This window comes from Galeopterus variegatus, unplaced genomic scaffold (assembly GCF_000696425.1).
Source record: "Galeopterus variegatus unplaced genomic scaffold, G_variegatus-3.0.2 Scaffold152, whole genome shotgun sequence".
Lineage (NCBI taxonomy): Eukaryota > Metazoa > Chordata > Mammalia > Dermoptera > Cynocephalidae > Galeopterus > Galeopterus variegatus.
In genome coordinates, this window is record NW_007726263.1 from 193,880 (window position 1) to 207,744 (window position 13,865).

At 33.2% G+C, this 13,865-nt stretch overlaps 1 protein-coding gene across 1 annotated transcript in view; it reads left to right on the forward strand.

Moving 5' to 3' along the window:
* NDST3 (N-deacetylase/N-sulfotransferase (heparan glucosaminyl) 3) overlaps nt 1–8,791 on the forward strand; it is a 164,098-nt gene extending 155,307 nt beyond the window's left edge. The window contains exons 11-12 of the mRNA XM_008592183.1: nt 6,044–6,146; nt 7,880–8,791. Of these exons, the coding sequence (XP_008590405.1) occupies nt 6,044–6,146; nt 7,880–7,999 (223 nt within the window). The 3' untranslated portion in view covers nt 8,000–8,791. The remainder of the gene's footprint in view (nt 1–6,043; nt 6,147–7,879) is intronic.
* Nucleotides 8,792–13,865: the final 5,074 nt, after the last annotated feature.

Consider the following 13,865-nt stretch of genomic DNA (forward strand, 5'->3'; position numbering starts at 1 on the left):
TTTGTCTTTTGTCTTTTTTCCGTGTCCGGCAACGGATCGCAACCCTCAGTGTTGCCCCTGTACCGGACCGGGGACCGGCAACGGGATTGCAAACCTCGGTGTTGCTCCCGCGCCTCGCTCAGCCAGTGATCGGGAACCGGTCTGTATGTGGGATCCGAACCCTCGGGCGGGAGCGCCGCCGCGCTTCCCAAGCGGCGCACTATCCAGTGCACCACCAGGCCGGCCAAATTTTTAATACTAATTTACTTTGAAAACTTCAATAAATGGGCAATGAAAATTTGCAGGCAGGGGATGAATATAGCTTTGTTTCTTTTGTTTTTTGCATGAGGCTTAGCTAAGTCATAAAGGACTAAAGCCGTTTCAAAATTCAGAAGGACTCCCAGTGTTTCTAATATCACTCCCCTGGCAACCAAATTTATATTACCCAGGAGTTCTTTCCCAACCCACTGTAGATAAGTTTGAATTAAAATGTGCCATATTAAAACTTTTTTAGTAGCAAAAAATATTAGCTATAGTAACTAAAATCTGTTGGTTCTTTGGATGACCTATGAAATGGCACCCAGAAATGCTAAGTAGTGAGAAAGAAAAAGTAGTCTACGCCAATTTCTTATGATAATTTTTTTGAAGTGGTTGTAATGTTTCAAAACAAATATATATTTATATGCTTTAAGTATTTTATATATATTACCTCATAAAAATACTATGTTATAGGTACCTATTAGCTTCATTTTTCAAAGCACAGAAAAGTTAAGCTATAAATCACTCAAGTAAATTGAAGTGACAGGATTGCAACTTAATCAGTTATCTCTGAAACCTACACTGCCAGTCTGTTAAGCTCTTCACATTGGCACAAGATGTTAGAAGCAGAGAAAAACAATATTGTTAAATTGTACTAATAAATAGTATATCAACAGGAAATATTTCCTTTGAACAACTAGAACCTTAAAAATAGCTTTTTAAGTGGTTTTAGATTTTGTTATGAACAAAATCCAATTCCAAAAACAGGAATGTCACTTTGCATAATAAATGTATAATCAGATATATGCAAATTTAAACCAAATTGAAATACCACTATGTACCCATTAGAATGGCTATAATCCAAAAGACAAACCAAATGGCTATATTCCAAAAGACAATACCAAATACTGGAAAGAATGTGGAGAAACTGGAGCCTTCATATATTGCTGATGGTAATACATAATACATGGCCACTTTGGAAAGCAGTTTTACAGTTTCTTAAAAATTAAACAGAAACTTACCAAATAATCCAGCTCTACTCCTAGGAATCTACCCCAAGATAAATGAAATCCTAAATCCATAAAAACTTGTAAGTGAATGTTTACAGCAACATTATTTGTAATAGCTAAAAACTAGCAACAATCCAAATGTCCATTATCTAGTTAATGGTTTAATTTGGTATAGTAATCCCAGGGGAAAAAAAATAAAATGTCCAGAAAAGACAAATTTGTAGTCAGAAGTAAGTGCTTGCCTAGGAGTGGGTTTGACAGAAGAGATTGACTGCAGTGGACTCTAGAGCTTTTTGCAGGGTGGAAGAAATTTTCTAAAACTGAATTGTGGTGATAGCTGTACAACTACATAAATTTGCTAAATATCAATTGAATTGTTCACATACAATAGATGAATGTTATGATATATAAATTATACCTCAATAAAGCTGTTAAAAATAAAATGTGTACCAGTAATATGAATCATCAAATCATAAAGGTATGTTTGTTAGGAAAGAACTGATAAGAAAACTTCTGTGCTTGTCCTATATTTGTAACACCTAAATGATGGTATTTTGATTTTGAATTTATCTACCCTATTTGCAATTCAGTATTCTCTCATGGAAATGTTATTTCAATTTAAAGGCATTTCAGATATACATTAACCTTCTAAATGTAATCTGAATGTTCCCTAGAATTCACCTGTCTGAAGGGAGAATTAAGGTTACATTTTCATTAATATAGAAACATCACTAGTTATAGTTTGAATCATTGGAGTGCTCTTGGTGCTCTTGACCACAAATATCTTCCAGTAATTACTAGACATCCCCAGGTGATATTCCACACAAGATTAAAAATCATTTTGGTCCATCATTGTTTTACTCTTTAATCCAATGAAGTTATATTGAATGACTATTATGTGCCTAACTCTGGGGACACAATGATAAAGTATCCTTAACTCCATGATAGGGTAGTAGCCATAAGAGACAACACTAAACAACACATAACACTTCCTCTGAAATTTTCACTTCCTGAAAGCCTTGAAAGGAGGGGCCCACCCAAGATCATGGCCACCAGTACCTACATAAAAAGATCATTTCCTTGTTGTTTCACAAGACATCAGTGGTACCGAGGCTATTCTCCAGAGGGACAACTGCTGCTCTGAATGGATGTGGAGAGATCTTTCTCCCATCTTCTGTCAAACTTCCTCACTTGGGCTCTAAAATAGTATTGATTGTGTTTCCAAACTTACAAGGCCCTTTATCAGCAGCAGTCCCTTCACCTTCTATCTGTGACTGTTCTCTATGGGGAAACAGACCCAGTCACTCAAGCCACCTGGAGAGGAGATGTGACCTCCCTACTTCCTTCCTCTCCTTATTTCCGTACTGACACACTTACACAAAGGCCTAAGAACCTATGCACCCAGACGCCTGGGCGAGGTGCCAGCCACACACATGCATTTTTTTTTTCTCAGTAAAGCCAAGCATGACGCCCTACTGCATAAGATCTAATCAATTAGCACAGATGAAATAAAAACCTATTTTTCTTCTGATTCTTAATTAAACATGTGAAGCTCACCGTTTCTTAGATCAATCTCAGAAAATCTTCTCTCAGAAGGCTGCTCAATTTAACATAGCGCATATGTATGTTCCATCATGTATGTACAGTGAGGTGTATTAGTAAAAACACAGTAGCTGGTCTGGTTCTGAATTGTGATCACTTGAATATTTAAAATGAGTCAGAATTCAATTGTGGGAATTGCTGACAGCAAAACGTTAATGAAAAATATTATATCAATAACAAACCTCCAGAAATGTTGTTGCATTAGAGTTTCTCAAAGGCTTTCATGTATAGATTATTTAAATTACGTACTCTTTATTAATGCTCTCCTTGTAACTCTGAATATGGAACTAATTTATTCAGTTGCCTTACCGATTCAAAAAAGAATGTAAACAGCATGAAAACATATCGTGTTACGTCCTGATCTCACACAATTGCTTTAATAGTTATGAGAAACGGGCCTTGCATAAATGGGATATGATTACTTTATTGCCTCCAAAGCAATACAGAGGCAGAGATCTAGGTTTACATTCTTTTCATAGGGCTATCGTCTGTACAAAATTAGTTACATACAGACCACCCCCATACATACATACATACACACATTAAATCACACTATAATTTTAAATCACTTTTATTGATGTATAACTTTACATATTATAAAATTCACCCATTACGATTGTACAATAAATTTTGACAAATGTATCCAGTTGTATGCACCACCATAATCAAGATATAGAACTTTTCCATTAGTCTACAAAGTTTCCTCATGCTTCTTTGCAGTCAATCCTTTCCCCTTACCCTTGACCCCTGGCAATCACTGATCTACTTCCTTTCACTTAGCATAATGCTTTTTGACATTCCTCCATGTCGTTACATCTGTCAGTAATCAGTTTTTTCCTAAGTACTCCATTTTATGGATATGCCACAATTTGTTTATCCTTTCACCAGATGATGGACAGAAAGGCTGTTTTCACTTTGGGGCTATTATGAAAGAAGCTGCTATGAACATTTATGTAACGATCTTTGCATGGGCATATATTTTAATTTCCCTTGAGTAAATAAATACCTAGAAATGGGGTTGGTGAGTTATATAGTAGTTATCTATTTAAACTTACAAGAAATCTTACAAAGTAGCTGTCATATTTTTATTTTCTACCAACAAGGTAGAAATTCTACTTGTTGCACATCTTTGCCAATATTTGGTATTGGTCTTTTTAAGTTCAGTCATTCTGGTGAGTGTGTAGTGCTATTTCATTTGTAATTTTAATTTGCATCTCTCTAATGACTAATGATATTGAACAAATTTTCATTTGCTTATTGATCATTCACATTTGTTCTTTGGTGAAATGTCTGTTCCAATCTTTTACCCAATTTTATTGGCATTGTTGTCTTTTATATTGAGTTGAGTTATATAGTCTGAATATAAGCCCTTTATGAGATATGTTTTACAAATCTCTCTCTCCAAGTCTGTGGTTCCCTTTTCATTTTTTTAAGTATCTTTAAAAGAGCAACATTTTAAATTTTGATGAATTCAAAATTACCACTATTTTTCTTTTATGGTTTATCCTAAGAAATCTTTGCCTAACCCAAGATTACAAAAATTTTCAATGTGTTTTTTTCCTGTTTTCTTCCAGAATTTTTATAGTTTTACCTGTAAGGTTTAGGTCAATGATTCATTTCAAGTTAATTTTTATATGCAGTGTAAAGTAAGGGTCAATGTTTCTTTATTTCCCATATAGATATCCAACTTTTTTAGTGCAAACTGATTAAAATACTAATCCTTTCCCACTGAATTACTTTGGCACCTGTTTTTAGAAAATCAGTTGACCATAGATGTGTGGGTCTATCTCTGTACTCTTTATTTTGTTCTATCAGTCCATTGATGCCAATACCACACAGCCTTGAACATTATAGCATTATAGTAAATCTGGAAATTAAATAGTATAAGATCATCAACTTTATATTTTCAAACTGTTCTAACTCCTCTAGGTCCTTTACATTTCTACATAGTATCTATGAAGGTATAGCTCCCTTCTTTGTTTAGGTCTTCTATAATTTCTCTTAACTATGTTTTGTAGTTTTCAGTGGTAGACTGGGCACACAATTTTTGTTAAATATATCCCTAGGTATTTCATTTTTTTATGCTAATTTAAATGCTTTTATTTAAATTTACAATTGTTCATTGTTCACACTATAATTTTAAGCATTCTGAGAAATAGTACAGATTAAAAACAAAAGGAAAAAGTGACCCTAAATGATAATTCTTTCTAAGAGAGAAGTAAATAACGGCAATCGTTTCATTGAATAACAAAAGCAATGAGAAAGAATTATCATTATTGACTATTTCACTTTTATATCTAAGCATGAAAATTATTATTTTATTTACAATTAATAATACAAAACATACCTAGACACAAGTGAATAAGAAAAAGCCCTGAACCTAGTCAGGAGGCCTAGACTTGAGTCATGAACTGAATACTGCAAAAGTATATAGTCCAAGATAAATAAACCTCGACAAACATTTTCTTCTACTTCCTTTTATATTCAACTAATATTTCTTGAAAGTTCACAACAGCCAAACACTATGCTAAGTGCTGTAAAGTACAAAGAATCCTATACACCATTTCCTTATGGGGCTGTAATGAAGGCTCAAATGAGAAAGTTATATGAAACATTTTGGTAAACTAAAATATAATATGCTATCTTTATTTTTATTAAAATTATGGCATGATAGTCCCATGTATAGGTGCTGTTACTTTAATACAGAGCTCATACCAAAAGAAGAAAGTAGCTCTGGAAAAAAATTAAATGGATTACAGCTAGAGAATCCTGAAAGTAATCACTCCGTGTCACACCAAAACCCTTTCTCTTCTCTTGGCCAGTAGTTGTATGGTACACGTACCATCTAAATCCATAGACATGGATAAAGCCTGACTTGTCATTTTTAAACCCTACAAAGGAAAAGCATGGGCTTGAAATTTATGAATTTTTTCCTTCCAGATGAAAGAAATAGCCTTATTAATTTCTATTAATAGGAGACCTTCTGTTGACAGTTTTCTATTAGGAATTTGGCAAACTCACAAATATGACAGATGGACTGAGAATTCAGAAGTATGCCAAAAGACTTTATGCAAAGTAATGTAAAAAAATTCCAGTTTTTCTGGTTATAGTTTGATATTCAAATAAAAATATTTATGTTATTAGTCAGTATATCTTATAAATTGCTTGAAAAATACTTTTTTTTTTTTTTAAAGTTTTGATTCTCATAAAGGTTTCTGGTGTCAGTTACTAGAAGAAGGTAAAACAAAATGCCTTGGAAGGAGTAAAGGAAGAAAATACCCTCCAATGGATTCTGATGTAAGTATAGAGCTAAAAAATACAAACTAAATAAGCCAAATGATATATAATATCATATCTGTTTTCTTAGAAAAGTGATTAAAGTCAAAATTCAGCCTTTCTAAAAATTAAGTGACATTTGAATTTCAGTACATCTAGATTGCTTGTTTTGATTTTTCCAATGATATACTCATATTCATTCAAGAATAAAAGAAAACAATAGAATTTGCCATTTTTAATCAGAACAACAAGATAACATCTCATTCTGAAAAGAATGATGTCTGCATAGAAATTTCAGCTCTAAAAATAATAACTGAAACCAAGACAGGAAATATATCGACTGGAAATTGAAAATAGGACCAAAAAATTTCTATTTTTTTCCATTGCCTCAGTCACTCTGTAGTAATAAATGTGGCCTGAGTGATAATATTAATTACTGATATAATATACTAAGCTTTAAACTGTTAGTATGCTAATAAGGTAAAAGAATTGATATACTTCCCAAATGTCTAACATACTAGCAGATAATTTAAGCTCTTGGGAATGGAAACATGCACACTCTGTGATATGTGTCTAGCACTTCATGTTTATTCTGTTTAGCATGGTAACATCGTGATTACTTAATGACACAGTTTTCTCAGTTTGTCTACCCTGTATTTTTACTTTAATGCTTATTTCATATATATTCAGATTTATTAATAATATTTTTATTTTATAAGTCTGATTAGTATTTAGTTTGGATATATGAATGCAAATAGATTATGATTTGTAAGGTTTTTTTAGAAATCAGAAATTAAAATATTATTTGGGATTTTTCCCCACAATGTTTAATACATTACGGTAACTGAGAATCCCACAGTGGTCTGAGAATCCTAAGGTGATCTAAACTTATTTGAATACTTTTATCTAACAAAATGTTGAAGACCATTTTTTGTGCCTAGCCTGACAGAGAGTGAGCCTGTCCTCAATAAGCCCATAATTAAATTCTATATAGAAGGCATGGGGCAGGGGAAGGGTTCTTTTGTTTTGATAAAGAAATTGCATTCACAGAACTACAGTTTTCTTCGGTTGATTATTAAAATACACCTTTAGAGCACTGTGAAAACAATCATAATACATTAAAAGAAATTGAATGGCAATTTCTATAATATTTCAAAAAAGTAATATAAAATACATCATTTTCACTTATGTCAAAGCTGCTTCCCTATATATTTATTAAAACTAAAATGTCTAAGAGACATTGCAGAATATCTTTCTTAGCATTTCATTTTACTCCAGTCTAACACAGACATACTGAGACATAATACTAAATTTGGTGGTAGAGAAAGATAAAAATACAACTTTTCAGCATATCAGTTCTTCTAGATCTTTCAAAAAGGATACTATGTAATACATACTGGGTTTATTTGAGGGAGTAAAGAGGCTGATTTTCTGCAAATAGTGTCCAGAGAGGAGGCAGGAGTAAAGGAGGCTCCATAGAGGTCATGGAAATACAAATTTGTAAGACATGTTGGAGGAGGCAGTACTGTCACCATGATGTTCTCCTCACCTCCTAGTAGAGAAAAATGCCAGTACCCGTCACCAACACTGTCAACAAAACATTATAGGATGTGCTGAAATAAATACTCCACCTGTTTAATGTACACTTGAATACAGATCTGGTATACTTGATAATTATTTAAACATAGTCAAAGTATGTAAAATATACTTAAATAAGCAAAATAAAATAATTTTATCTCCTCCTCTCTCCCCAGAGCAGAGCATTTCTGTCAAGCTACTATCGAGATCACAACATGGAACTCTCAAAGCTGCTGCACAAACTGGGACATCCTCTGCCATCCTGGCTGAGACAGGAGCTGCAGAAAGTGAGATAGCACTGAGAGAAACTTGAGAATTCATCTTCCATGTAAAAAGCACCTTTTCCAAAGCTTCCAGAAGCTACCAAAAGGCTGTTGGAAAATATACCTCTTCAAACAAGAAAAAAGAACAAAGTTCCTTCCATGTGCTGGCATGTGGATGATTAGAAAAAGAAAAAAGAAAATATATCTGTTACAAGCCTTGAGGCCTATGGCCTTTCTCTAAACCCATATCTGAGCCTGTGGGATTATTGTAGACTACTGTGCATTCATGTGGAAGTCAATTGCAACCAACATAAATACCAAACACAATGCAGAACTGTTCCATTTCAGAGTAATATTTACACTTTTGTATATCAACTAAGATTGTGTCTGTAGATTTTTAGACCATTGTTTGCCTGTATGATGTTTTCTTATTCTTTGATTCTATAAAGTGTCCTACAAAACAAGAAGCGAAATAAACATCACAATGTAGCATAAAATGTCAAAAGCCTAACACCCATGAAAAATGCCTGCCAAAATTTAAATCCACTGAAGTATTTAAAAAGAATTGTAAATTATAATTTGTGCTAGATCAGAGAGTGGAAAAGTTATATATGAACTTTATCTACAACAACAAGAAAGATAAGTTCTATAGCAAAAAAAATGATTTTTTATATAGTCTAGTGCATTTATGTAAAAATTGCTAACTCCATTATAATGTAACTATTATGCTGAAATACATATTGTAATGCTGTTGGATGGTAAATAGAAACACACTGAGTATACCAGAACAATAAATAATACTGTAAAGTGTACTGACCAAATCCTCTATAAGAGAGAAATTGTAGGGGTCTAAAGATACATCATTGAGAACTCTGTGTCCATTTGCTGTAAACTGCAAATCTATTCCAGTAGCCCTCACTAGTTCTACAGAAATGCATGCAAAGAGTCCGAGGTACGTGTCATCTCCAGAAACAGATTGACTTTTAAATGTGAGTAGCTTTTTTTTTAATGTTCCCCAGAGCAAAACTTGTTAAATGAAAATCAAGGACAGTTTTTCTAGATTATGTGTTCAGACTATTTACATTTAAATTATTGAAAAACTACATTTTCCACATAACTCAAAATAAAATTGTGTAATGTAGAGATTTATAACAAAAAGCAAATTAATATATGATTTATAACCCAATATTTGCAATGATACTTTTGATACAAGGCAGAGAAACATAAGCAGGGCAGAGTTACATTTTTGAAAATATTTCCAGTCTTTTGAAAGATAACAGAGCATAGTTAAATTTATAGATTACCTACTAAATTAAATATAGGAAGTTCAGAGGTGAGCAAGGCATGGTTTTTGAAATATATTTACACTTAAATTTTAAATGATATATATGATTAATAAAATATTCAAAAAAGAAAAGAGTAAGTCATACTCATTTTCTTGTGTTATTACTTGCTTTTTAAATATACTGTACATACACATAAAATTTAAGTAGTAAATAAATTCTTTGCTACAATTACAAACCTTTATAAAATATTTTCAAAGGTGTAATTAGAAAAAAAAGGTATGCAGAAAAATCTGTAACCCAGATATTTTCATTGTCATTATGTCTAAAACTAAACTCTATCCTTTATTCACTAATTAGAAAACAACTTGTGAAATAATTCCACCTTTTATAAAATTTTTAATTTACATTATAATTGCTAATTAAATATTTTTAAAGTTTTATGTACCCAAAGTATACACTAATTTTTAAACAAACTTTTAACAGAGATAATTGGAGAAAAAACTAATTTTTAAGACTCCTGACTAGAGAAGCAAAATCAAAGTCATTTGGACAAATATGGTAAACTTAGTCCTCATGTTACTGATGCCCCTTTTGAAACCGCACATGCCAAACATGTTAGGAAAATTATCAGTCTTTCATCACCACTAATTTAAGAAAACTGGCTTAAAAGAGTCAAACATAGGTAAAATAGGCTCCAGCAGTTACATACAATGTTATGTATTTACTTGGCAACATTTCTGCTGATAAAAGAAAAAAAAGAAAGAAACTGATACGTTTATGCTCTAATGATGAGATGTACACGTGAGCTTCTAAACAAAGCAGCTAATGGCCTAATTTTATGTAGGTAAAACCTAGTTGACTGAACAACTCACCTTTTAACATAATGTCAAAAGCATACTTAATGCTTAAAAGAAAGGAGAGAAAAGGAAGAAAGCATTCCAGAATTTACTCATTCACAAGTATATATATTATGCTACCTATAGCAGCAGCAAAGCTTTGAAAGAATTTTTGACCACTCAATGTGTCTTGGAGACAGCATCAAATTCTAGACGACATGCGTACTTTCCATATTATATACTCCAGATGGTTTTTATGCTATTCTGAAAGTAACATAAATACACATGAGGAAAGAACGAAAGATAATGTGATTTAAAACTAGCTTTGTATAGAATTCCCTTTTTCGTTGTTTCAAATGTGAAACTTCCTCAGGAAGAAATGAAATGGTTATTTCAATGTTTATAGCTATAATATTCTCGTCATTCACATTGAATGAAAACTACTGGAAACATTATTTTCTCTGAGTTTTTTAAAATAAAAAACCTGCATATAATTCTGATAGTAGCATGGTACCTCATGTGTACAACAATAAACTCTGATAAGAAAATGAGTTTGGGCCGGCCTGGTGATTTTAGGTAATAAGTAGGTATTTGATTGTTTTTGCCTGGGGGTGAGTGAGAGGTGGTTATAAAACATAAATATGACTAACATAATTCAAAATACAGAGATGGATGGAAACTTCTATGTAAGAAATAAGGTTTTCTTTAAAATATAATGTAACCTTTCACAGATCCTTCTCCTAAATTTAGGTTTTGCTTATAGTGATTTTTCTTGGTTATAATAGATGTAAAGCAGTTCCCAGGTCACTCATGGGACCCTAGAATAAGAAAAAGAACCACACAGCTGTTACTTTGATTATAGCATTTCTCATTCCCAGTACTCTGTTCTGCTCACCACAAATGGGCACCTTTCTTTCTTTCAAGATTTAAAAGGTGTTAGCTAGTCTCTCCTTTTTAAATATCTACCAAAACAATCTCTGCAAAAAAAAAAGTAGGGGGTGGGGGGATGAAGTTAGACATTTATCTTTGTTCTCCACATACTTACTTTTCTCTATTCCAATTCCTTTCTTTTCTAGACATCAGATCTTCTCATATCGCAACCACCCTGTCTAGGTGCATCAGTTGAATTGCCCATAGGCTTGCCTCCCACACACAGCTCACTGACTGAGATGGGGCATCTCATCTCATCTTCTGCCCTTGCGCTAAGATTTATACCATACACTCCTCTGGTTCTCAGGCTTTCAGTGTCAGACTGAATTACACTACCAACTTCACCCAGTTTCCAGCTTGCAGACTACAGATCAAGGGACTTCTCATCTTCTATTAGCATGTGAGCCAATCCCTCATAATAAATCATATATCTCCTATTGGTTCCATTTCTCTGGAGAACTCTGACTAGTACACACAGTGTGACATTGATTTCATCCCCAAGAAAATATAGAGTCTACTTTGAGAAAGCGTCTCACCTGTAGCCAAGGATACCTAACAGAATTTGAGAGTTACTTCTCTGCCATTCAGTGCTACTACTATTTCTTGCCATTTATTGTTACCAATTTGTTGTCTATAAGAGTTCTCTTATACAGTCAGTGCTGTTAACAAATGTTAGAGTAAAATTTATTCATTTATTGGTATATGAAATGTATTTTTTAACCTCCCCTTGCACCTTCTTCCATTAATCTTGTAACTATTCTAATCTTTGAGTTTCTATCACTTCCCAGTCTATTCACAAAAGTTATACATACAAAGATTAATAAATCTCTAAAATTGGAACCAGCTACATGCTCACCATCTCCTTTGAAGCATCTCTTAGAGAAAGAGGAATCATGACCAGTGTCAATAAGAAAAGCCATTCACTTGCCAGATTCAAGTCAAATATCTCATTTACTGTTCTCCAGAGAATTAGAACCAACAAGAGATGATTAGATATTTATATGGATAATTAGACAGAAGGATAGAGATAGAGATATATAATGAAAAGCTTATTATAAAGTATTGGCTATCATGATTTTAGAGGATAAGAAGTCCATGATCTGCCATCTGCAAGCTGGAGACCCAGGAAAGCCAGTGCTGTAGTTCAAAGGCCTGAGAGCCAGACAGCTAATGGTGTAGATTCCAGTCCAGGTTTGAAGGCCTGAGAACCAGGAGCACTAGGGATAGGAGATAAATGTTCCAGCTCAAGCAGCCAGGCAGAGTTACTTTGACCTTCCTCTATCTTTTTGTTTTATACAGGCCCTCAATGGATTAGATGATGCCCATCAATGTAGGGGAGGGCCATCTGCTTTACTCAGTCTACCAATTCAAATGCTAATCTCATCCAGAAACACCCTCACAGCCACACCCAGAAATAATGTTCAATCAGTTATCTGGACTTCTTGTGGCCCAGTCAAATTGACACATAAAATTACCATCACATTTACTCAGCATTCCCTTTCAAGGAAGTCAAAGCAAATTTCACAAATTAAATACTCACAGCATGAAGTCTCCAAGATATTGATAGAAAGAATATATTTACCCACATTCTTCCATACAGAAAATTGAATTAAACTGAATGAAATGTGAGACATCTCCAAGCACACAGCATCTGTGACACATCTTACATAAAACTATCTACATAAAGCTACTTCTTGGTTATAAGGGAATAAAGTAAGTGTAGGAAATGCCTGCTGTCTACATTTCTGATGCCAAAACGCACTATTTCAAGTCAATATCTTATAGAAACCAGACCTTGCTCTTAAATATTATGCATAATATATACAGTTGGGCCAGAGAAGATGGGTCTTCTTTTCTTTATTTGGTAAACAATATTCTCAATTTGATTTTTTTTTCAAGTTCAACCACTTTAAACAGAAATGCAAGCTAAAAATAATATATACTCCTAATGCTTAAGTGTATCATTTCAGAACTTAATTGATATTCTACAAAAAAAAAAAAAACTTTTAAAAGCTCACAAAACAAATACACTATCAATAATAAAGGTTACTTTACATACACATGAATAAATTGGTAAATTTATAAGAATGCAAAGGTTATAATTTTAAAATTAAAAAAGCTATGAAAATGTAATATTGTAAATTCTCACTCCCACCTATGATCAACATGATAAAACCATATTGTTTCTATCCCTAATTAATTGCAGGGATGTCCTCAGTACAATTAGAATACCAAAGAGGATAGACTGGACTACAGTCTAACATCTGTTCTTAACTAAGTAACATTGGGTAGGTGACTTTTTGGGCCTCAATTTTCTGATCTGTCAATGGAAATGTGATCATTGGTAAGGAGTGGGAGAGGGTACTGCTTTTTCCCTTTATTTTACCATGTGGAGGTACATCAGTTATTGTAACATTTGAATGTCCCTTTTGCTCACCTACTCTACCACAAGAGAGCCTTGAATTATCTAAGTGGTAAAACTGGGAACAGAAATTGGGCTTACATAGCTCAACCTCTCTCTTTCACTTCTCTTGCAAAGAGACAGTCTACCTGCAAAGAACAGTCACCCTGGTCTGTTTTTGGCCTTTGTTAAGTTTAGCAGAAATTGATGTCTAGAAACATTATTTAAAGCTACAAATATAACCAAAAGAAGAGCTAGAAACAAAAATAAAAATATAAATATATGCTCAAAAATTAGGAAAATGAACAAGAGTGTAAATGAGGAACAATAGTATAAATGACCTAAATGTCTCATCCTTCATGTGAGGATCTAACAGATACTGTTTTCAATTGACAAATCAAGAAATTAAGGTAAAAGGGTAATTGAAATTATGGAGGTAATCAGTA